This window comes from Nipponia nippon, unplaced genomic scaffold, assembly GCF_047370975.1.
Source record: "Nipponia nippon isolate SJK-2023a ecotype South Korea unplaced genomic scaffold, ASM4737097v1 scaffold_46, whole genome shotgun sequence".
Lineage (NCBI taxonomy): Eukaryota > Metazoa > Chordata > Aves > Pelecaniformes > Threskiornithidae > Nipponia > Nipponia nippon.
This window is the reverse complement of record NW_028262365.1, coordinates 255,700-275,294: the sequence shown is the minus strand read 5'-3', so window position 1 is coordinate 275,294 and position 19,595 is coordinate 255,700. Positions and strand designations below refer to the sequence as shown.

Here is a 19,595-nt window from a genome sequence, read left to right as displayed (position 1 = left end):
CGTAGTGTGGGTATGAGGTCCCCTAAATCTGCCCTAAGGGATGGGTACGGGGTCCCCCAACCTGCCCTGCCCAATGGGATGGGTATGGGGGTCCCGCCCAGCCCTTTCCCGCGGGGATCCCCTGCCCCACGGGGTCCTGACGCACCCCACGGCCACCCCGCCAGGCCACCTTCAGCACGACGGAGATGGCACTGGCGCTGAACCGGTACCTGTGCCTGGCGGTGCTGCCGCTCATCACCAAGTGCGCCCCGCTCTTCGCCGGCACCGAGCACCGCGCCATCATGGTGGACTCCATGCTGCACACCATCTACCGCCTCTCCCGCGGCCGCTCCCTCACCAAGGCCCAGCGCGACGTCATCGAGGAGTGCCTCATGGCCCTCTGCCGGTGGGACCCCCGACCCCCCATCCCCCCGCACCCCTGCATCACCCCGAACCTCTACATCGCCCCCCCGTACCTCCCGATAGTGCCCCGGGTCCCCGCATCCCCCCCAAAGCCCCCATAGCCCCCCGAAACCCTGTGTCACCCCACATACCCCTGTACCCCGCCTCACCCCCCCATGCCCCCCTATATCCCCTCTATACTGCTGCATACCCTCTGTATCCCTTCTATACGTCTATACACCCCCTATAGCCCCTCTACACACCCCCATACCCCCTATAGCCCCTCTACACCCTGCTATATCTCCTCTATAGCCCTGCATACCCCCTACATCCCATCTAAACCCTCTATATTCTCTCTATACTCCTTTTACCTCCTATATTCTCTCTACACACCCCTATATATTCTCTATGCCCCTTTATACCTCCTATACCCCCTCTAACCGACCCATATCTCTGCTGTACCCCTGCATATGCCCTATAGCCTCTCTAACCACCCCATATCTCTTCTACACCCCTGCATACCCCCTATATCCCCTCTACACCCCTTATATCCCCTCCACACCCCTGCATACCTCCTATATCCCCTCTACACCCCCTATATCCCCTCTGCACCACTGCACACCCCCTATATCCCCTCCACATCCTCCTATATCCCCTCCACACACCCTATATTCTCTCTACACCCCCCTATATCCCCTCTACAACCCCTTATATTCCCTCTACACCCCTGCATACCTGCTATACCCCCTCTGCACTCCTGCATACCCCCTATATCCCCTCTGCAACCCCCTATATCCCCTCTACACCCCTGCATACCCCCTATATCTCCTCTACAACCCCTTATATTCCCTCTACACCCCTGCACACCCCCTATATCCTCTCTACGCCCCTGCACACCCCCTCTGCCCCCCCCCCAACCCCCCGACATCCCTCCTATGCGCCCCCAGGTACATCCGTCCCTCCATGCTGCAGCATCTCCTCCGCCGCCTGGTCTTCGACGTCCCCATCCTCAACGAGTTCGCCAAGATGCCCCTCAAGGTGGGGTGGGGGCCGAGGCTGGGGGGGGGGGGGGGGTCCCGGGGGGGGGGGTGACCTCACACCCCCGCCGCGTCCCCCCCAGCTGCTGACGAACCACTACGAGCGGTGCTGGAAGTACTACTGCCTGCCCAGCGGCTGGCCCAACCAGGGCGTCAGCTCGGAGGAGGAGCTGCACCTCACCCGCAAGCTCTTCTGGGGCATCTTCGAGTCCCTGGCGCACAAGGTCCGGGGGGGACAGGGTGGGGAGGGGGTGTGGGGACGCGGGGACGGGGCTATGGGGGGCTGAGAGGGATGGGGACGTGGGTGGTGGGGACACAGGGATGGGGAGATGGGGACACGGAGGGCCGAGTGGGATGGGGATGTGGGAATGGGGACGTGGGGATGGGGACATGGAGGGCTGAGTGGGATGGGGACAGGGTGATGGGGATGATGGGGCCACAGAGGTGGGAACACAGGGTGTGAGCAAGATGGGGACACAGGGCTGAGTGGGATGGGGACATGGGGATGGGGACAGGGTGATGGGAATGATGGGGGCACAGAGGTGAGGATGCAGGAGGCTGAGTGGGACGGGAACATGGGGATGGGGACACAGGGCTGAGTGGGATGGGGTCAGGGTGATGGGGACATAAGGATGGGGACATGGGGATGGGGACAGGGTGATGGGGATGATGGGGGCATAGAGGTGAGGACACAGGGGACACGGGGATGGGGACACGGGGCCCAACCCGCATGGGGACAGGGGGACCTGGACCAGGCTGGAGACATGGGGAGCCAGGGGGACCTGGGGTGGTCCAGGGGCACCTGTAGGGGACTTGGTGGCGACTCAGGGGGGGGCTGTGGGGACAGCGGGTGGCTCTGAGGGGCTGCAGGGGTTGGGGGGTGGTGGGGTGTCACCCCTCGCGCCCCCCGCCCAGCGCTTCGACGCGGAGCTGTACAAGCTGGCCATGCCGTGCCTCTGCGCCATCGCCGGCGCCCTCCCTCCCGACTACGTGGACGCCAGCTACTCCTCCAAGACGGAGAAGAAGGCTTCCGTCGACGCCGAGGGCAACTTCGACCCCAAGCCCGTCGAGACCCTCAAGTAGGGTCCATACCACCCCCCCCCAGCCCTCCCCCGGCTCGGTCCCATCCTGACCCCCTGTGTGTGTCCCCCAGTGTCATCATCCCCGAGAAGCTGGACGGTTTCATCAACAAGTACGCGGAGTACACCCACGAGAAGTGGGCTTTTGACAAGGTGGGGACCCCCCCAGCACCTCCCTGAGGTCCCTGCATCCCCCCGGACCCCTGTGCACCTGCATGATCCCCCCAAGGACCCCCCTTTTCCCCTCTCGGTCCCCCCTATACCTGCATGACCCCACCGCACCCCTGGGACCCCCACCCCAAGCTCTCCCTACTCCTCTGAGCACCCTGGACCCCCCTGCCCTTGCACGTCAGCCCCCTCCCACATCCCAGCGCCCCCCATGACGTTCCCATCCCTCGGCAGATCCAGAACAACTGGTCCTTTGGGGAGACGGTGGATGAAGAAGCCAAGACTCATCCCATGCTGCGACCCTACAAGACCTTCTCTGAGAAGGTACCGTGTGTGTCCCCTGCTGGGACCCCCCCCAGCCCCAGCTGGACACCCCCAGCCCTGCCCAGATCCACCAACCCCATCCATCCTCCTCAACCTCATCGAGATCCCCCTCAGCCTCATCGAGATCCCCCAACCCAATCTGCGCCCCCCAGCCCAATCCTGATCCTCTAACCTCATCTGGAACACCCCAACCCCATCCAGACCCCTCAATTCTCTCCGGACCCCCCCAAAACCTCATTTGACTTCCTGGCTCTGTCCAGATCCCCCAGCCCTCCTCGACCTCCCAGCTGAGGGGCTATGCCGGGGGGCAGCCAAAGGCACCCCATGAGCCCCACCTCTGCCCCCCCAGGACAAAGAGATCTACCGGTGGCCCATCAAGGAGTCCCTGAAGGCCATGCTGGCCTGGGAGTGGATGGTGGAGAAGGCCCGCGAGGGCGAGGAGGACAAGGTGGAGAAGAAGAAGACCCGCAAGATCTCCCAGTCTGCCCAGGTGGGGTCCGGATGCCTGGGTCCCCTCCGAGAACCTCTGGGGGTCCGTGAGGTCCATGGGGTGGTGAAGGAACACCCCAAACCCCTGGGGGCCCCTGGGGTCCATGGGATGTTGAAGGAGGACCCCAAACCCCTGGGGGTCCATGGGGTGGTGAAGGAGCACCTCAATCACCTGGGGGTCCCTGGGGTCCACGGGGTGGTGAAGGAGCACCCCAAACCCCTGGGGGTCCATGGGGTTGCCCCCTCCCCATGGTCCCCATTACACTGCCCTGTCCCCCCAGGCCACCTACGACCCCAGCCACGGCTACAGCCCCCAGCCCGTGGACCTGTCAGGGGTGACGCTGTCCCGGGAGCTGCAGGTGAGTGTCCCCCCGTGTCCCTCCATGTCCCCCCATCCCTGGCTTGGACCCCCCCCCCCCACCTGGCCGTGTCCCCCAGGCCATGGCAGAGCAGCTGGCCGAGAACTACCACAACACCTGGGGCCGCAAGAAGAAGCAGGAGCTGGAGGCCAAGGGTGAGCACCCTCCCTGTCCCCCCACCCTCTGGGCGCCCCCACACCCCATGGAGCTGGGCTGTCCCTCACGTGGATGGACACCCGTGGATGCTGCCTCCCCAGGGATTGTCGTTCCCCCTGCATCTCCTATGGGTGCTGCTCCCACGGGTGCTCCTCTCCTCCTCCATTCCCTCCCATGGGTGCTCCTCTCCCCCTGCACCACCCATGGGTGCTGCTCCTATGGGTGCTCCTCTCCTCCATCCCTCCCCATGGGTGCTCCTCTCCTCCATCCCTTCCCATGGGTGCTCCTCTCCTCCATCCCTTCCCATGGATGCTCCTCTCCCCCTGCATCTCCCATGGGTGCTCCTCTCCTTCTCCATCTCATCCCATGGATGCTCCTCTCCTTCTCCATCTCCTCCCATGGATGCTCCTCTCCTCCTCCATCTCATCCCATGGATGCTCCTCTCCTTCTCCATCTCATCCCATGGGTGCTCCTCTCCCCCCATCATCTCCCGTGGGTGCTCCTGTCCCCCCCATGCCACCCCTGGGTGCTGACGGGGGTGCCAGGGGGGGGCTCGCACCCCCTGCTCGTGCCCTATGACACACTGACGGCCAAGGAGAAGGCGCGGGACCGTGAAAAGGCGCAGGAGCTCCTCAAGTTCCTGCAGCTCAACGGCTACGCCGTCACCCGGTGGGTGGGGGGCTCTGGGGGGCACCCAGGTATCCGGGGGGGCACAAGGGGGCTGGGTGGTCTTGGGAGGGGTGGGTGCAGGGGAGGCTTTGGGGACATGGGGGGATTTGAGGGGCAGCAGGGTTGTGGTCCGCAGCCCCCGCTGGAGATGGGGGTCTGGGGGGAGCATGCGGATGGGGTTTTGGGGGGGGAAGGACGGGGAGGTGGGGGTGTGGGCCCCCCCTGACCTCCCACTGCAGGGGGCTGAAGGACATGGAGCTGGACACCTCCTCCATCGAGAAGCGCTTCGCCTACGGCTTCCTGCAGCAGCTACTCAAGTGGATGGACATCTCCCAGGAGTTCATCGCCCACCTGGGTACGGCCCCGGGACCCCTCCCAAACCCCTTGGGACCCCCCCTCCATCCCTCGGCACCCCCCCAGATCCTCCTCGGACCCTTCTGGTGCTCCCTTGAGACCCCCTTGAACATCTGGATACCTCCTGGGACCTCTTAAAGGACACCCTTGGACCCCTTGACACCCCCTTTGGACCCTTTGAGGCCCCCTTGGACCTCTTTAAGACCCGCTTGAGCTCCTTGAGTCCCCCCCCAGGTGCCCCTGCAATCCCTGGACCCTCCCCCAGCGCTGCCCCAGACCCCTCGGGGTTCCCTGGGACCCCCGACTGCTTGTCCCCATGTCCCCCCCTTGTGTCCCCCCCTGACTGCCTGCCCCCCCGCAGAGGCGGTGGTGAGCAGCGGGCGGGTGGAGAAGTCCCCCCACGAGCAGGAGATCAAGTTCTTCGCCAAGGTCAGAGGGACCCCAAAGTGTGGGTGGGGGGAACCCAAAATGGGGGGGGGGGTCCAGGTGTGTGGGGAGGACAGGGTGGCTTTGGTACAGGCACCCCATCAGTCCCCCACCCCAGGGAGATGGGCAATGGGCTGTTTGGGGTCTCTGTGGGGTGTTTGGTGTCCCCTATAGGGTGTTTGGGGTCTCTGTGGGGTGTTTGGGGTCCCTCATGGGCTGTTTGGGGTCTCTGTGGGGTATTTGGGGTCCCCTAAGGGTGTTTGGGGTCTCTATCTGGTGTGTGAGTCCCTGGGGACCCCATAAGGTGCTGAGGTGTTCCTTAGAGGGCTCTTGGGGTCCCTATGGGGTGTTTGGGGGCACGTGGGTGTTTGGGGTCCCTCACGGAGTGTTGGGGACCCCCTGACCCCCCCGTCCCCCCCAGATCCTGCTGCCCCTCATCAACCAGTACTTCCACAACCACTGCCTCTACTTCCTCTCCACCCCAGCCAAGGTGCTGGGCAGCGGCGGGCACGCCTCCAACAAGGAGAAGGAGATGATCACCAGGTGGGGGGCACCCCCAGCCCCCCAGTTATGGGGCTCCCCGACCCCCAGACCCCCGGCCATGGGGCTTCTGGACCCCCGGACTCCTGGCCATGGGGCTCCTGGAACCCCACACCCCTGGGCACGGGGCACCCGGACCCCCGGCCCCTTGGGCAATGGGGATGCCCCATCCCACCCCCTGCTCTTGGGGGGCTCCTGGGGTCCCCCTGCACCCCATCCTCTGGCCGAGGGGACTGGGGGTCCACACTGTCCCCTCACCGGGGGTCTTGGGGACCCCCCCTGAACCTTCATCCCCCATCAGCCTCTTCTGCAAGCTGGCTGCGCTCGTCCGCCACCGCGTCTCACTCTTCGGTAAGGGGACCCGGCCAGGGACCCCCATGGGGGGTGGGGGGGTGCCCCGATGGCACCTGACCCCCCCCGTCCCTGTCCCCTTCCCCAGGGACCGATGCACCGGCCGTGGTGAACTGCCTGCACATCCTCGCCCGCTCCCTGGACGCCAGGTGGGACGGGGTCCCAGTGCCACCACGGTGCTGCCCTTGTCTCCACCGTCCCCACAGTGTCCCAGTGCCACCACCCCTGTCCCCATGGTGTCCCAGTGCTCCCCTGATGCAATCCCTGTCCCCATGGTCCCCCCTGTCCTTACAGTGTCCTGGTGCCACCCTGATGCCATCCCTGTCCCTGCCATGTCCCAATGCCACCCTAACGCCATCCCTGTCCCCAAGGTATCCGATGCTGCCCTGGTGCCATCCCTGTCCCCCAATACCCGATGCCACCCCAGTGCCACCCTCATCCCCATGGTCGCCTGTCCCCAACACTGCCAGGGTGGTGGCCGTGCCCCGTGTCCCCAACACTGCCCACGCATGTCCCTGGGGTGGTGGCCATGCCCCGTGTCCCCAACACTGCCCATGCACGTCCCTGGGGCGGTGGCCATGCCCCGTGTCCCCAACACTGCCCACGCGTGTCCCCTGGGCGGTGGCCACATCGGTGCTGAGTGTCCCCCCCAGGACGGTGATGAAGTCAGGCCCCGAGATCGTCAAGGCGGGGCTGCGGTCCTTCTTCGAGAGCGCCTCCGAGGACATCGAGAAGATGGTGGAGAACCTCAAGCTGGGGAAGGTGACGCAGAGCCGCACCCAGGTGAAGGGGGTGGCCCAGAACATCAACTACACCACGGTGGCCCTCCTGCCCGTCCTCACCTCCCTCTTCGAGCACGTGGCGCAGCATCAGTTCGGGGACGACGTTATCCGTGAGCTTACAGGGATGGGGGGACACCATGGGGACGTGTTGGGGACAGGGAGCTCAGCAGGGATGCGGGACATGGGGAGACATTGGGGATGGGGGCTCAGCAGGGACTGAGGACATGGGGATATGTTGGGGACAGGGGGCTCAGCAGGGGCAGGGGACACTTTGGGGACACTTGGGGACAGGACAGCATGTTGTTGGGAAGGTGGCAGGGATGGAGGACGCTTGGGAGATGGGAGGCTTTGGGGACAAGGGGCTGGGGCCAGCAGGGGGTGCTGGGGCAGTTTGGGGGTGCAGGGACCCCTCGGGTATCGGGGACACCGCAGCCCTGACTGTCCCCTGTCCCCGCAGTCGATGACGTCCAGGTCTCCTGCTACCGCATCCTGTGCAGCATCTACTCGCTGGGCACCACCAGGAACCCCTATGTGGAGAGGTCGGGGGCCGGGGGGGCTGTGACCCCCAAACCCCTCTGCCTGCAGACCTGGGGGTGCCCGTGGGGTGCCCATGGCCTTGGGGTGCCCGTGGCCCCTGGGGTGCCTGTGGCTTTGGGATGCCCGTGCCCATGGGGGACCCGTGGCTGTGGGGTGGCCCTGGATTACCTATTCCTGGGAGGTGCCCGTGGATCTGGGGTGCCCATGGCGTGGCCCTGGGGTACCTATGCCTGTGGGGTGTCCATGGATCTGGGGTGCCCATGGGATGCCCATGCCTGTGGGGTGCCTGTGGATCTGGGGTGCCCATGGGGTGGCGCATGGGATGCCCGTGGGTCTGGAGTGCCCATGGGGTGGCCCTGGAGTACCTATGCCTGTGGGGTGTCCGTGGATCTGGGGTGCCCGAGGGTGGCCCATGGGGTGCCCGTGCCTGTGGGGTGCTGCGGGGCGGGGATGAGCCCATGCCCCCATGCCCGCAGGCAGCGCCCGGCGCTGGGGGAGTGCCTGGCCCGCCTGGCCGCCGCCATGCCCGTGGCCTTCCTGGAGCCGCACCTCAACGAGTTCAACCCCTGCTCCGTCTACAGCACCAAGTCCCCCCGCGAGCGGGCCAGTGAGTGGGGCAGGGCCCCGCGTCCCCCCACGTCCCCGGGGCTGCCCCCCAGCCCCGATGCCCCTCACATGTCCCCAGCTTTGGGGCACCCCCAGTGCCCCCCACAATTGCTCCAGCTTGAGGGTCCCCCATGGTCCCTCTTACCTCCACCTTTGGAGTACCCTGATGCCCCCCAATGGCCCCGGGTTTGGGGCACCCCCACGTCTCTGATGTCCCCCACTTGCCCCCACTTTGGGGTCCCCTCACATCTCCGATGCTCCTCTCACTTGTCCCCACTTTGGGGTCCCCCCATGTCTCTGTTGTCCCTCTCACTTGTCCCCACCAGCTCCGGGGCACCCTGACACCCCCAAATCTCCCAAATTTCAGGGTACCCTGATGCACCCAAACACTGGGACACTCCCTTGTCCCCAAGACCCCTCACTCACCCCCACCTTTGGGGCACTGCCACATCCCCATTGCCCCCCCCAGTTGTCCTTGCTTTGGGGTCCCCCATCCCCTTGCCGTGGGGTGCCCCCCACCCGGTGCCATCCCCGTGTCCCCGCAGTCCTGGGTCTCCCCAGCCGGGTGGAGGAGATGTGCCCCGACATCCCCGACCTGGAACGGCTGATGCGGGACATCGGGGGGCTGGCGGAGTCGGGGGCCCGCTACACCGAGATGCCCCACGTCATCGAGGTGACCCTGCCCATGCTCTGCAACTACCTGCCCCGATGGTGGGAGCGCGGCCCCGACACCCTTCCCCAGGGACCCTGGGCCACCGCCGTCACCGGCCAGCACCTCAACGCCCTCCTGGGCAACATCCTCCGCATCGTGGTCAACAACCTGGGCATCGACGAGGCCTCCTGGATGAAGCGCTTGGCAGGTGGGCAAGGGGCCTGGGTGGGGCTGGTGGCCCTGGGCGGGTCTTGGGATGATGCTGGTGGCTCTGGGCAGGTCCCAAGGACGGTGCTGGAGGCCCTGGGTGGTCCCAGGATGATGTTGGTGGCCATGGGCTGGTACTAGGGATGGTGCTGGTGTCCCTAAGTGATCCCAGGATGGCGCTGGTGGCCCTAGGTGGGTCCCAGCGATAGTGCTGGTGGCCCCGGGTAGGTCCTGGGATAGCGTTAGTGGCCATGATTGGTCCCCAGGTGATGCTGGTGGCCCTGGGTGGGTCCTGGGATGGTGCTGGTGGCCCTGGGCAGGTATAGGGGTCATGCTGGTGGCCCCGGGTGGGTCCCTCGGCTGCAGCCCCCTGTCCCCGTCCCCGCAGTGTTCGCCCAGCCCATCGTCAGCAAGGCGAAGCCGGAGCTGCTGCGCTCCCACTTTATCCCCACCATGGAGAAGCTGAAGAAGCGGGCGGGCAAGGTGGTGGCCGAGGAGGAGCAGCTCCGCATGGAGGCCAAGACGGAGGGGGAGGACGCTGAGCTGCTCATCCGCGACGAGTTCTCCGTCCTCTGCCGCGACCTCTACGCGCTCTACCCCCTGCTCATCCGCTACGTGGACAACAGCCGGTGAGGGGGGCAGAGGGGACGTGGCCATGGGGACGTGAGGATGCTGAGGAGCATCCCTTGGGAACCATGGCCCACCCATGGTGGAGCCAAGGAGAAGGCGTGGGACAAAACTGGGGGGCGTGGACATCCCCTGATGGTGGCCACGGGGACCCACTGATGGTGGCCATTTGAACCAATGATGGTGACCCTGGGGACCCACTGATGGTGGCCATGGGCACCCACTGATGGTGGCCACGGACATCCCCTGATGATGACCCTGGGGACCCACTGATGGTGGCCACGGGGACCCACTGATGGTGGCCATGGGACCGGCAGGGCCAAGTGGCTGACGGAGCCCAACGAGGACGCAGAGGAGCTGTTCCGCATGGTCGGGGAGGTCTTCATCTACTGGTCCAAGTCCCATGTGAGTGGGGGGCACTGGGGACGCGGGGGGGACAGTGGTGCCTGGAGGGGCTGGGGGTTGGGGGTACGGGGGACCTGGGGGGGGTCCCAGGCTGGGGGTCGCTCAGGCCCATGTCCCCCCCCGGCAGAACTTCAAGCGTGAGGAGCAGAACTTCGTGGTACAGAACGAGATCAACAACATGTCCTTCCTCACCGCCGACAGCAAGAGCAAGATGGCCAAGGTGGGGGGGGGGGGGGGAACGCAACCCCTGGCTGCACCCCGACCTCCTGCCTGGCACCCCCAGACCCCTTATCCTGCACCCCAATCCCATGGCTGGGGGGTGTCCATCCCTCCCCAAGTCTGGCTGTTCCCCCCGTCCCCAGCTTGTGCAGGGGTCCCCATCCCTCCCAACCTCCCTGGTACCCCCAGCACCCTGGTACCACTAAAGCACCCCAAAACCCACCTGGTACCCCCAAACCTGGGCATCTCCATCCCTTCCGACCCACCTGGTACCCTCAAACCCCCCCCAAACCCACCTGGGACCTCCAACCTCCCCCAAAGCCCCCCCAAACCCAGGCATCTCCATCCCTCCTGACCCACCTGGTACCCTCAGCACCCCTGGTACCCCTAAAGCACCCCAAACCCACCTGGTACCCCCAAACCCGGGCATCTCCATCCCTCCCAACCTCCCCCAGTCTGCCTGGCACCCTCAGCCCCCCAACCCCCCCAGATCCAGGCATCTCCATCCCTCCCACCCACCCGCTGCCCCCCAACCCCGCCTTTCCCAGGGGTCTCCGTCCCTCCCCGCCACCCGGCTCCCCAAGCCCCCCGCGTCCGCCCCCAGGGACATGGGGACGGGGACCTAACGCTGTCTCTTCTCTCCTGCCCTTGGCTGCGGGTGCTGGCACCTAGTCCGGAGACGGCCAGGTTAGCGGGGCCACGCTGCGTGGGGAGGGGGCCCCAGGGACCCTGGCCCCCACCCTGGGGTCCTGCTCCTCGGGGCCACCACGGCCGGGACCCCCAGGACTCTCCAGGGTCCTGCTCTTTGGGGCCACCATGGCTGGGACCCCAGGGTCCTCCTCTACGGGACCACCACGGCTGGGACCCCCGGGACCTGTCCAGGGTCCTGCTCCGTGTGGCCACCACGGCTGGGACCCCCGGGATCCCCCCCAGGGTCCTGCTCTTTGGGGCTACCATGGCTGGGACCCCAGGGTCCTGCTCTGTGTGGCCACCATGGCTGGGACCCCCGGGACCCCCCCAGGGTCCTGCTCTTTGGGGTCACCACGGCTGGGACCCCCAAGGGCACCCCGGGGTCCTGCCCCACAGGGCTACATCTGGGACCTCTGGAGCTGTGTGGCACCAGGGTCCTGTCCCTGATGTCCTCAGGCCCTGTGGTACAGGGGTCCTGGTGCTGATGTCCCCACCCCTGTAGCACGGGGGTCCCAGCACTGATGTCCCCATCCTTATGGGGGACACCGATGTCCCTGTCCCTGTGGCATGGGGGTCCTGGTGCTGATGGCCCTTATGGCATGGTGGTCCTGCCACTGATGTCCCTATCCCTGTGACATTGGGGTCCTGTCCCTGACACCCCCATACCCTGGCCTGGGGTGGTGGCCCTGACGCCCCCGTCCCTGTCCCCGCAGGGGGGTGGCTCGGAGCAGGAGCGGACGAAGAAGAAGCGCCGAGGGGACCGGTACTCCATCCACACCTCCCTCATCGTCGCCACCCTGAAGAAGATGCTGCCCATCGGCCTCAACATGTGCTCGCCCACCGACCAAGAGCTCATCAGCCTGGCCAAGGGCCGCTACGCCCTGGTGGGTGGCGGGGCGGTGGGGCTGGGCACAGCCCCCGGCGTTGGGGACAGCCCCTGACCTGGCCCTGTCACATCCCCCCCCTGCAGAAGGACACGGACGAGGAGGTGCGGGAGTTCCTCAACAACAACCTGCACCTGCAGGGCAAGGTGAGGTGGCCCGTCCCCACCATGTCCCCCCTGTCGCCACTGTGTCCCCCCCACATCCCCGTGGTCCCCACATCCTTGTGGTGCCTGTATCCCCACGGTCCCCACCATCTCTCCCTGTGGTCCCCATGTCTCCATGGCCAGCACGGTGCCTGGACCCCTGTGGTCCTCGTGGTCCCCACTGTGTCCTCATGGTCCCTATGTCCCCACGATGCCCGTATCCTCATGTGCCCCGCTGTGTCCCCGTGGTCCCCATGTCCCCCACCGTGTCCTCATGGTCATCACGATGCCTGCATCCCCACGTCTTCATGGTCCTTGTGGTCCCCACATCCCCATGGTCATCACGGTGCCTGTATCCCCATGGTCCCCACGTTCCCCCATGGTCCTTGTGGTCATCACGGTGCCTGTACCCCCGTGTGCCCCGCCACGTCCCCGTGGTCACCGTGTCCCCTGTGTCCCCAGTGCGAGAACAACTCCTCCATGCGGTGGCAGATGGCCCTGTACCGCGAGATGGCCGGCAAGGCCGAGGACTCCGACAGCCCCGAGAAGATCGTCCGGAGGGTGCAGGAGGTGTCGGCCGTGCTCTACCACCTCGAGCAGGTCGGGGGTCCTGGGGGTCCCCAGATGCTCCTGAGGTGCTCCAGGGGGGGCCTGGGGGGTCCCTGGGGTGCAGGGGGTATTGGCCGTGCCCCATGGCCTCGAGCAGGTCGGGGTCCTGGGGGCTCAGGGGGCTCTGGGGGAGCCAAGGTACTTTTGGGATCCCTGGGGGGCTCTGGGGTTCTCAAGAGTCTTGGGGGGAGCATGGTGTGCTCCAGGGGTGCCATGGGGGGTCCCTGGGATGCTCCGGGGGTTTGAGGGGTCCCTGGGATGCTCTGGGGGTGTTTTGGGGGTCCCAGGGATGCTCCGGGGGTTTGAGAGGTCCCTGGGATGCTCTGGGGGCTCCTGGGATGCTCTGGGGGCGCTTTGGGGGTCCCTGGGATGCTCCAGGGGTTTGGGGGTTCCCCAGGATGCTCTGGGGGTGCTTTGGGGGTCCCTGGGATGCTCCAGGGGTTTGGGGGGCTCCTGGGATGCTCTGGGGGCGCTTTGGGGGTCCCTGGGATGCTCCAGGGGTTTGGGGGGTCCTTGGGATGCTCTGGGGGTCCCTGGGATGCTCTGGGGGTGCCTGGGGGGTCCCCGGGATGCTCTGGGGGTGCCTGGGACGCTCCGGGGGTGCTGAGGTGACGCCCCCCCAGACGGAGCACCCCTACAAGTCCAAGAAGGCGGTGTGGCACAAGCTGCTCTCCAAGCAGCGCCGCCGCGCCGTGGTCGCCTGCTTCCGCATGACGCCCCTCTACAACCTGCCCAGGTGGGCACTGGGAGGGACTGGGAGCTGCCGGGGGGGTGGTCTGAACCCCCTGAGACCTCCTGGGGGTGACTGGGACCACTGGGGGAGCCTGTGGGGGCAACGGGGAATGCCATGGGAACCCCTGGGGCAACTGGAAAGCCCGTGGGGGCAACCAGTAATCCCTTAGGGGCAACTGGGAATATCCCAGACCCTTGTGGAGGCAACTGGGGAGCTCCTGGGGGCAACTGGGAGCTGCTGGAGGCAGCTGGGAACCCCTGAGGGCAACCAAGAACCATGCTGGGGGCAACTGGGAGTAACTGGGAATCCTTTGAGAGCCTCTGGGGGCCCCTGGGGACAACTGCGGGTAACTGGGAACCACTGAGGGCAACCAAGAACCCTGTTGGGGGCAACTGGGAGTAACTGGGAACCCCTCGGGAGCCTCTGGGAACACCTGGGGACAACTGCGGGTAACTGGGAACCCCTCGAGAGCCTGTGGGAGCCCCTGGGGACAAGGGGGTGCCTCCTGGGTGGGCCCCCAGCCCCCTCCCCCCGGGACTGGGACCCCCGTCACCATCCCCCCGTCCCGCAGGCACCGGGCCTGTAACATGTTCCTGGAGGCGTACAAGCTCTCCTGGCTGGTGCCCGAGGAGCATCCCTTCGAAGACCGCATGATCAACGACCTCTCGGTGAGCGGGGGCCGCCCGGGCCGGGGGGGGTCTCTGCCTCGGGACCCCCGGCTGAGCCCTGCGGTGGTGGCTGAGGCAGAAATCGGGGGAGGAAGAGGAGGAGGAGGAAGAGGAGCAGGACAAGAAGCCAGACCCCCTGCACCAGCTCATCCTGCACTTCAGCCGGACGGCGCTGACGGAGAAGAGGTGGGGAGGGGGCACCCGGACGCCTGGGTCCCCCCAGGGCGAGGGTGGGGGGCACCCGCACGCCTGGGTGCCCCCGTGGGGGGGTCCCGGTGCCCCCCTCTGAGCCGTGCCTCCCCGTCCCGCAGTAAGTTGGAGAAGGATCATTTGTACATGGCGTACGCTGGCATCATGGCCAAGGTGGGTCCTGTCCCCCCGTGTCCCCCCAAACCCCCCAGCCCCGGGGCCCCGGCGTGGGGCGGGGGCCTGGCCCTGCTTGAGGGGGGGGGCTGCAGGGGCTGGGGGGGGTCCCCAGGGATTGTGGGGGGCCCCCGGGGTGGTGCTGGGGGGGCTCAACCGGGGACCCTCAAATTGTCCCCCCCCAGAGCTGCCACATCGAGGAAGGGGAAGAGGAGGAGAAGAAGGAGGAGGAGAAGGAGGAGGAAGAAGCCGAGGACTCATTCGAGGTGGGTGCGGGGGCACCCTGAGCCCCCCAACCCCTGTGACCCCCCTGGCCCCCCTGACCCCCCTGGCCCCCCCAGGAGAAGGAGATGGAGAAGCAGAAGCTGCTGTACCAGCAAGCCCGGCTGCACACGCGGGGGGCGGCCGAGATGGTGCTGCAGATGATCAGCGCCTGCAAGGGTGAGACCCCCGGGGAGCCCCTCACATGGGGGGGGTCCTCAGTGAGCCCCCCACCTCGCACGGGGGGTCCTCGTGCCAGCCCCCCGCCTCGCACGGGGGGGGTTCTCGGTGAGCCCCCCGCCTCGCACGGGGCTGCGGTGACGGTGCGCGGCCTCGGCAGGGGAGCGGGGCGACATGGTGTCCTCCACCCTCAAGTTGGGCATCTCCATCCTCAACGGGGGCAACGCCGAGGTGCAGCAGGTAGGAGGGCATCCGTCTGTCCCCGTGTCCGTCTGTCCCCGTGTCCGTGCATGGGGCTGCATCATTGGGAGCGTGCATGGGGGCGCCCATCCCAGCACGTGTGTCACATGTCCGTGTGTCTGCACGAGTGTCTGTCCCCATGCCAGCGGCCACGTCCGGGTGCCTGTGTCCCCATGCTGGTGGCCGTGTGTCCATGCCGGTGGCCATGTCCCCGCACCAGTGCCTGTGTCCCCATGCCGGTGGCCGTGTCCACGTACCGGTGCCTGTGTCCCCCATGCCAGTGGCCATGTCCGGGTGCCCATGTCCCCATGTCCCCGCACCAGTGCCTGTGTCCCCATGGTAGTGGCCATGTCCGGGTGCCCATGCCCCCGTGCCGGTGGCCATGTCCCCACACCGGTGCCTGTGTCCCCGTGCCAGTGGCCATGTCTGGGTGCCCGTGTCCCCATGCCGGTGGCCATGTCCCCGTGCTGGTGGCTGTGTCCCTGTGCCAGTGGCCTTGTCCCCATGCCGGTGGCCATGTCCCCGCACCGGTGCCTGTGCCCCCATGCCAGTGGCCATGTCTGGGTGGCTGTGTCCCTGTGCTGGTGGCTGTGTCCCTGTGCCAGTGGCCATGTCCCCGTGCCGGTGGCCACGCCCATCTGTCCCCCCCCAGAAAATGCTGGACTACCTGAAGGAGAAGCGGGAGGTTGGGTTCTTCCAGAGCGTCCAGGCCCTGATGCAGACCTGCAGGTGACGCATGGGTTGGGGTCCCCCCCTGGGTACCGGGGTCCCCCCCGGGTATTGAGGTCCCCCCATGGGTTCAGGGCATTGGGGTGTCCCCCATGGGGGGGTCCCCAAGAGCTTCAGGACCCCCAGGGAGGGGCCGGGCCCAGCCGGGGAGGTCCTGGAAGGGTTTTGGGGGGCCCCATCTTGACGCCGCCGTGTCCCCGCAGCGTCCTGGACCTCAACGCCTTCGAGCGGCAGAACAAGGCGGAGGGGCTGGGCATGGTGACGGAGGAGGGGACGAGTGAGTGGGGGGGCCCTGCCCAGGTCCCCCCCGGGCCCCCCGCTATTGCTGCTGCCCCATGGGATGGGGGGAGGCTGCCACTGGGGGGGTCCCTGTCCTGCGCCCCCCGTCCCGCTGCGCTGCTCCCCCTGAGCCCTGGCTATTAATGTGGCTCTGAGCCCCTAATGCCCCCCCCCCGGGTCCCTAATGCCCCCCCTGCAGCCGTAGTGCCCCCTGTAGCCCTGATACTCTTCTGTGCCCTTAACACCCCCCAAGCCCTAATGACCCCCCAAAACCCTAATGACCTCCCCTGCCCTAATGACCCCCCCTGCCCTAATGCCCACCCTATCCCTAATGACCCCCCCATCCCTAATGACCCCCCAAGCCCCTATCCTCCCCCCATCCCTAATGACTCCCCAAACCCCCTCATCCCCCCCCACTCACCTCCTCTCTCCCCTTCTCTCCCCATCCCGGCTCCTGGTGACAGTCATCAGCCGTGAGAACGGTAAATACTCGTTATCGTAGGGGCTACAGGGCTGGGGGGTTATATAGAGTCTATAGGGCTGGGGGTATGGTAGGGTCTATAGGGCTGGGGGGTTATATAGAGACTATAGGGCTGGGGGGTATGGTATGGTCTATAGGGCTGGGGAAGTTATTGTAGGGTCTATAGGGTGCTATTGTAGGGTCTATAGGGCTGGGGGGGTATCGTAGGGTCTATAGGGTGCTATTATAGGGTCTATAGGGCTGGGGGGGTTATTGTAGGGTCTATAGGGTGCTATTATAGGGTCTATAGGGCTGGGGTGAGTTGTTGTAGGGTCTATATGACTGGGGATGTTATTGCAGGGTCTATAGGGTGTTATTGCAGGGTCTATAGGGCTGGGGGCGGTATTGTAGGGTCTATAGGGTGCTATTGTAGGGTCTATAGGACTGGGGATGTTATTGCAGGGTCTATAGGGTGTTATTGCAGGGTCTATAGGGCTGGGGGGGGTGTTATTGTAGGGTCTCCGGGCTGAGGGGTGCTGGAGGAGGGTGGCACCGACATGGCCGCCCCATGCCCTGTCCCCAGAGCAGGATCGGGTCCCACGGCATGTCCCCATGTCCCCTGGCTGCCACCCCGACGGCGTCCCCACAGCATGCCTGTCCCCGCTCATCCCTGACCCCTCGCCCCGCTGGCTGCCCCCTCCCCATGCTAACCCCCCGCCACCCTGGGGTGTCCCAAGGCCACCCTGGGGTGTCCCTGTGCTGCCCCGGGATGTCCCCGTGCCACCCTGGGGTGTCCCCATGCCACCCTGGGGTATCCCTGTGCCACCCTGGGGTGTCCCTGTGCCACCCTAGGGTGTCCCTGTGCTGCCCCGGGATGTCCCAATGCCACCCTGGGGTATCCCCGTGCCACCCTGGGGTGTCCCTGTGCTACCTTGATGTGTCGCTGTCACCCCGGGCTGTCCCCGTGCCACTGCAGCGTGTCCTCACACCACCCCGGGATGTCACCCTGTGGCCCCCCCGGCATGGCCTGGCCTTGGCCACCCGTGACCTCATGTGACCCTGGTGTTGTCCCCGTGTGACCCTGTCCCCGTCCCCCCCAGGGGAGAAGGTGATGTCGGACGACGAGTTCACGCAAGATCTCTTCCGGCTGCTCCAGCTGCTGTGCGAGGGGCACAACAACGGTGAGGGGACACAGGGGGACACGGGGGGGACAGGGGGTGTGGGGACACGGGGGCGTGGGGGCACAAGGGGGTTTTGGGGGTCTCTGGGGTGGGGAAGGGGCTTTGAAGGACCATAGGGCAGAAGGAGCTACGGAGCAGGAGGGGCTACGGGGTGGCCGTGGGGGCCACAGGGTGGCTGTGGTGGTGGCCGCGGGGGCCATGGGGCAGGCGTGGGGTGGCTGTGGGGTCTCACCCCGTTCCCCACCTCCAGATTTCCAGAACTACCTGCGCACCCAGACAGGGAACACGACCACCATCAACATCATCATCTGCACCGTGGACTACCTGCTGCGCCTGCAGGTACCCGGCCCCACGGCACCCCCAGCCCCACACCGTGGCCTCCAGCCTGGATCCGTCCCCAGTCCCTGTCCCTGACCCACACCCCACGGCTCTGCCCCAGCCCCAACCCCATCCCACCTTCCCTGACCCACGTCCCTCATCCCCATCCCTGACCCACGTCCCCTTGCCCTGCTCTGTCCCACGTCCCCCTCTGGCTCCCCAACCATCCCCGTGTCCCCATGTCCCTGTGCTGCCGGTGGTCCCCATGTCCCCATTCCTGTGTCCTCGTGCTGCTGGTGGTCTCCATGCCCCCATCCCCGTGTCCTCGTGCTGCCAGTGGTCCCCATGTCCCCATTCCTGTGTCCTCGTGCTGCCGGTGGTCCCCATGTCCCCATTCCTGTGTCCTCGTGCTGCTGGTGGTCTCCATGCCTCCATCCCCGTGTCCCCGTGTTGCCAGTGGTCCCCACGTCCCCATCCCCATGTCCCCGTGCTGCCGGTGGTCCCCACGTCCCCATTCCTGCATCCTTGTGCTGTTTGTGGTCCCCACATCCCCATCCCTGTGTCCCCATGCTGCCGGTGGTCCCCATGTCCCCATCCCCGTGTCCCCATGCTGCCGGTGGTCCCCATGTCCCCATCCCCGTGTCCCCATGCTGCCGGTGGTCCCCATGTCCCCATCCCCGTGTCCCCATGCTGCCGGTGGTCCCCACGTCCCCATCCCTGCGTCCTTGTGCTGTTCGTGGTCCCCACGTCCCCATCCCCATGTCCCCATGCTGCCGGTGGTCCCCACGTCCCCATCCCTGCGTCCTTGTGCTGTTCGTGGTCCCCACATCCCCATCCCTGTGTCCCCATGCTGCCGGTGGTCCCCACGTCCCCATCCCTGCGTCCTTGTGCTGTTCGTGGTCCCCACATCCCCATCCCTGTGTCCCCATGCTGCCGGTGGTCCCCATGTCCCCATCCCCGTGTCCCCATGCTGCCGGTGGTCCCCACGTCCCCATCCCTGCGTCCTTGTGCTGTTCGTGGTCCCCACGTCCCCATCCCCATGTCCCCATGCTGCCGGTGGTCCCCACGTCCCCATCCCTGCGTCCTTGTGCTGTTTGTGGTCCCCACGTCCCCATCCCCATGTCCCCGTGCTGCCGGTGGTCCCCGTGTCCCCGTCCCCCCGCCGCTGATGGTGCCCATCTGGTGGCAGGAGTCTATCAGCGACTTCTACTGGTACTACTCGGGGAAGGACGTGATCGACGAGCAGGGGAAGCGTAACTTCTCCAAGGCCATGGCCGTGGCCAAGCAGGTCTTCAACAGCCTGACCGAGTACATCCAGGTGAGCCCCCCGAGCCCCCGTGGCCCCTCACCGAGCACAGCCAGGTGGGATGGACCCCGCAGCCCCCCACGATGTCCCTGGGGGTCCAAGATCCTTGGGGTCCCCAGGAGTCTTGGTGTCCTGGGGATCCTGGTGTCCCTGCATGTTCCTGGGAGGTCCCCAAGGACCCCG

At 66.5% G+C, this 19,595-nt stretch overlaps 1 protein-coding gene across 2 annotated transcripts in view; it reads left to right on the top strand.

The window, feature by feature from the left end:
* The window catches only part of RYR1 (ryanodine receptor 1), a 61,456-nt gene that overhangs the window by 32,621 nt on the left and 9,240 nt on the right, over positions 1 to 19,595 (top strand). Inside the window, exons 48-86 of one of the 2 annotated variants that reach the window (XM_087729612.1) lie at positions 165 to 385; positions 1,329 to 1,419; positions 1,502 to 1,642; positions 2,334 to 2,497; positions 2,572 to 2,650; positions 2,900 to 2,989; positions 3,339 to 3,479; positions 3,760 to 3,837; positions 3,917 to 3,992; positions 4,539 to 4,662; positions 4,902 to 5,017; positions 5,378 to 5,445; positions 5,864 to 5,985; positions 6,284 to 6,333; positions 6,422 to 6,482; positions 6,987 to 7,225; positions 7,573 to 7,654; positions 8,129 to 8,259; positions 8,804 to 9,118; positions 9,506 to 9,746; positions 10,062 to 10,149; positions 10,277 to 10,369; positions 11,041 to 11,055; positions 11,772 to 11,942; positions 12,029 to 12,088; positions 12,548 to 12,685; positions 13,318 to 13,430; positions 13,999 to 14,095; positions 14,175 to 14,281; positions 14,407 to 14,458; positions 14,644 to 14,724; positions 14,800 to 14,899; positions 15,060 to 15,139; positions 15,792 to 15,868; positions 16,072 to 16,145; positions 16,612 to 16,629; positions 17,708 to 17,788; positions 18,039 to 18,127; positions 19,296 to 19,424. In XM_087729612.1, the coding sequence (XP_087585738.1) occupies positions 165 to 385; positions 1,329 to 1,419; positions 1,502 to 1,642; positions 2,334 to 2,497; positions 2,572 to 2,650; positions 2,900 to 2,989; positions 3,339 to 3,479; positions 3,760 to 3,837; positions 3,917 to 3,992; positions 4,539 to 4,662; positions 4,902 to 5,017; positions 5,378 to 5,445; positions 5,864 to 5,985; positions 6,284 to 6,333; positions 6,422 to 6,482; positions 6,987 to 7,225; positions 7,573 to 7,654; positions 8,129 to 8,259; positions 8,804 to 9,118; positions 9,506 to 9,746; positions 10,062 to 10,149; positions 10,277 to 10,369; positions 11,041 to 11,055; positions 11,772 to 11,942; positions 12,029 to 12,088; positions 12,548 to 12,685; positions 13,318 to 13,430; positions 13,999 to 14,095; positions 14,175 to 14,281; positions 14,407 to 14,458; positions 14,644 to 14,724; positions 14,800 to 14,899; positions 15,060 to 15,139; positions 15,792 to 15,868; positions 16,072 to 16,145; positions 16,612 to 16,629; positions 17,708 to 17,788; positions 18,039 to 18,127; positions 19,296 to 19,424 (4,293 nt within the window). The remainder of the gene's footprint in view (positions 1 to 164; positions 386 to 1,328; positions 1,420 to 1,501; positions 1,643 to 2,333; positions 2,498 to 2,571; positions 2,651 to 2,899; positions 2,990 to 3,338; positions 3,480 to 3,759; positions 3,838 to 3,916; positions 3,993 to 4,538; positions 4,663 to 4,901; positions 5,018 to 5,377; positions 5,446 to 5,863; positions 5,986 to 6,283; positions 6,334 to 6,421; positions 6,483 to 6,986; positions 7,226 to 7,572; positions 7,655 to 8,128; positions 8,260 to 8,803; positions 9,119 to 9,505; positions 9,747 to 10,061; positions 10,150 to 10,276; positions 10,370 to 11,040; positions 11,056 to 11,771; positions 11,943 to 12,028; positions 12,089 to 12,547; positions 12,686 to 13,317; positions 13,431 to 13,998; positions 14,096 to 14,174; positions 14,282 to 14,406; positions 14,459 to 14,643; positions 14,725 to 14,799; positions 14,900 to 15,059; positions 15,140 to 15,791; positions 15,869 to 16,071; positions 16,146 to 16,611; positions 16,630 to 17,707; positions 17,789 to 18,038; positions 18,128 to 19,295; positions 19,425 to 19,595) is intronic. The other variant, XM_087729613.1, reaches the window with a different exon arrangement.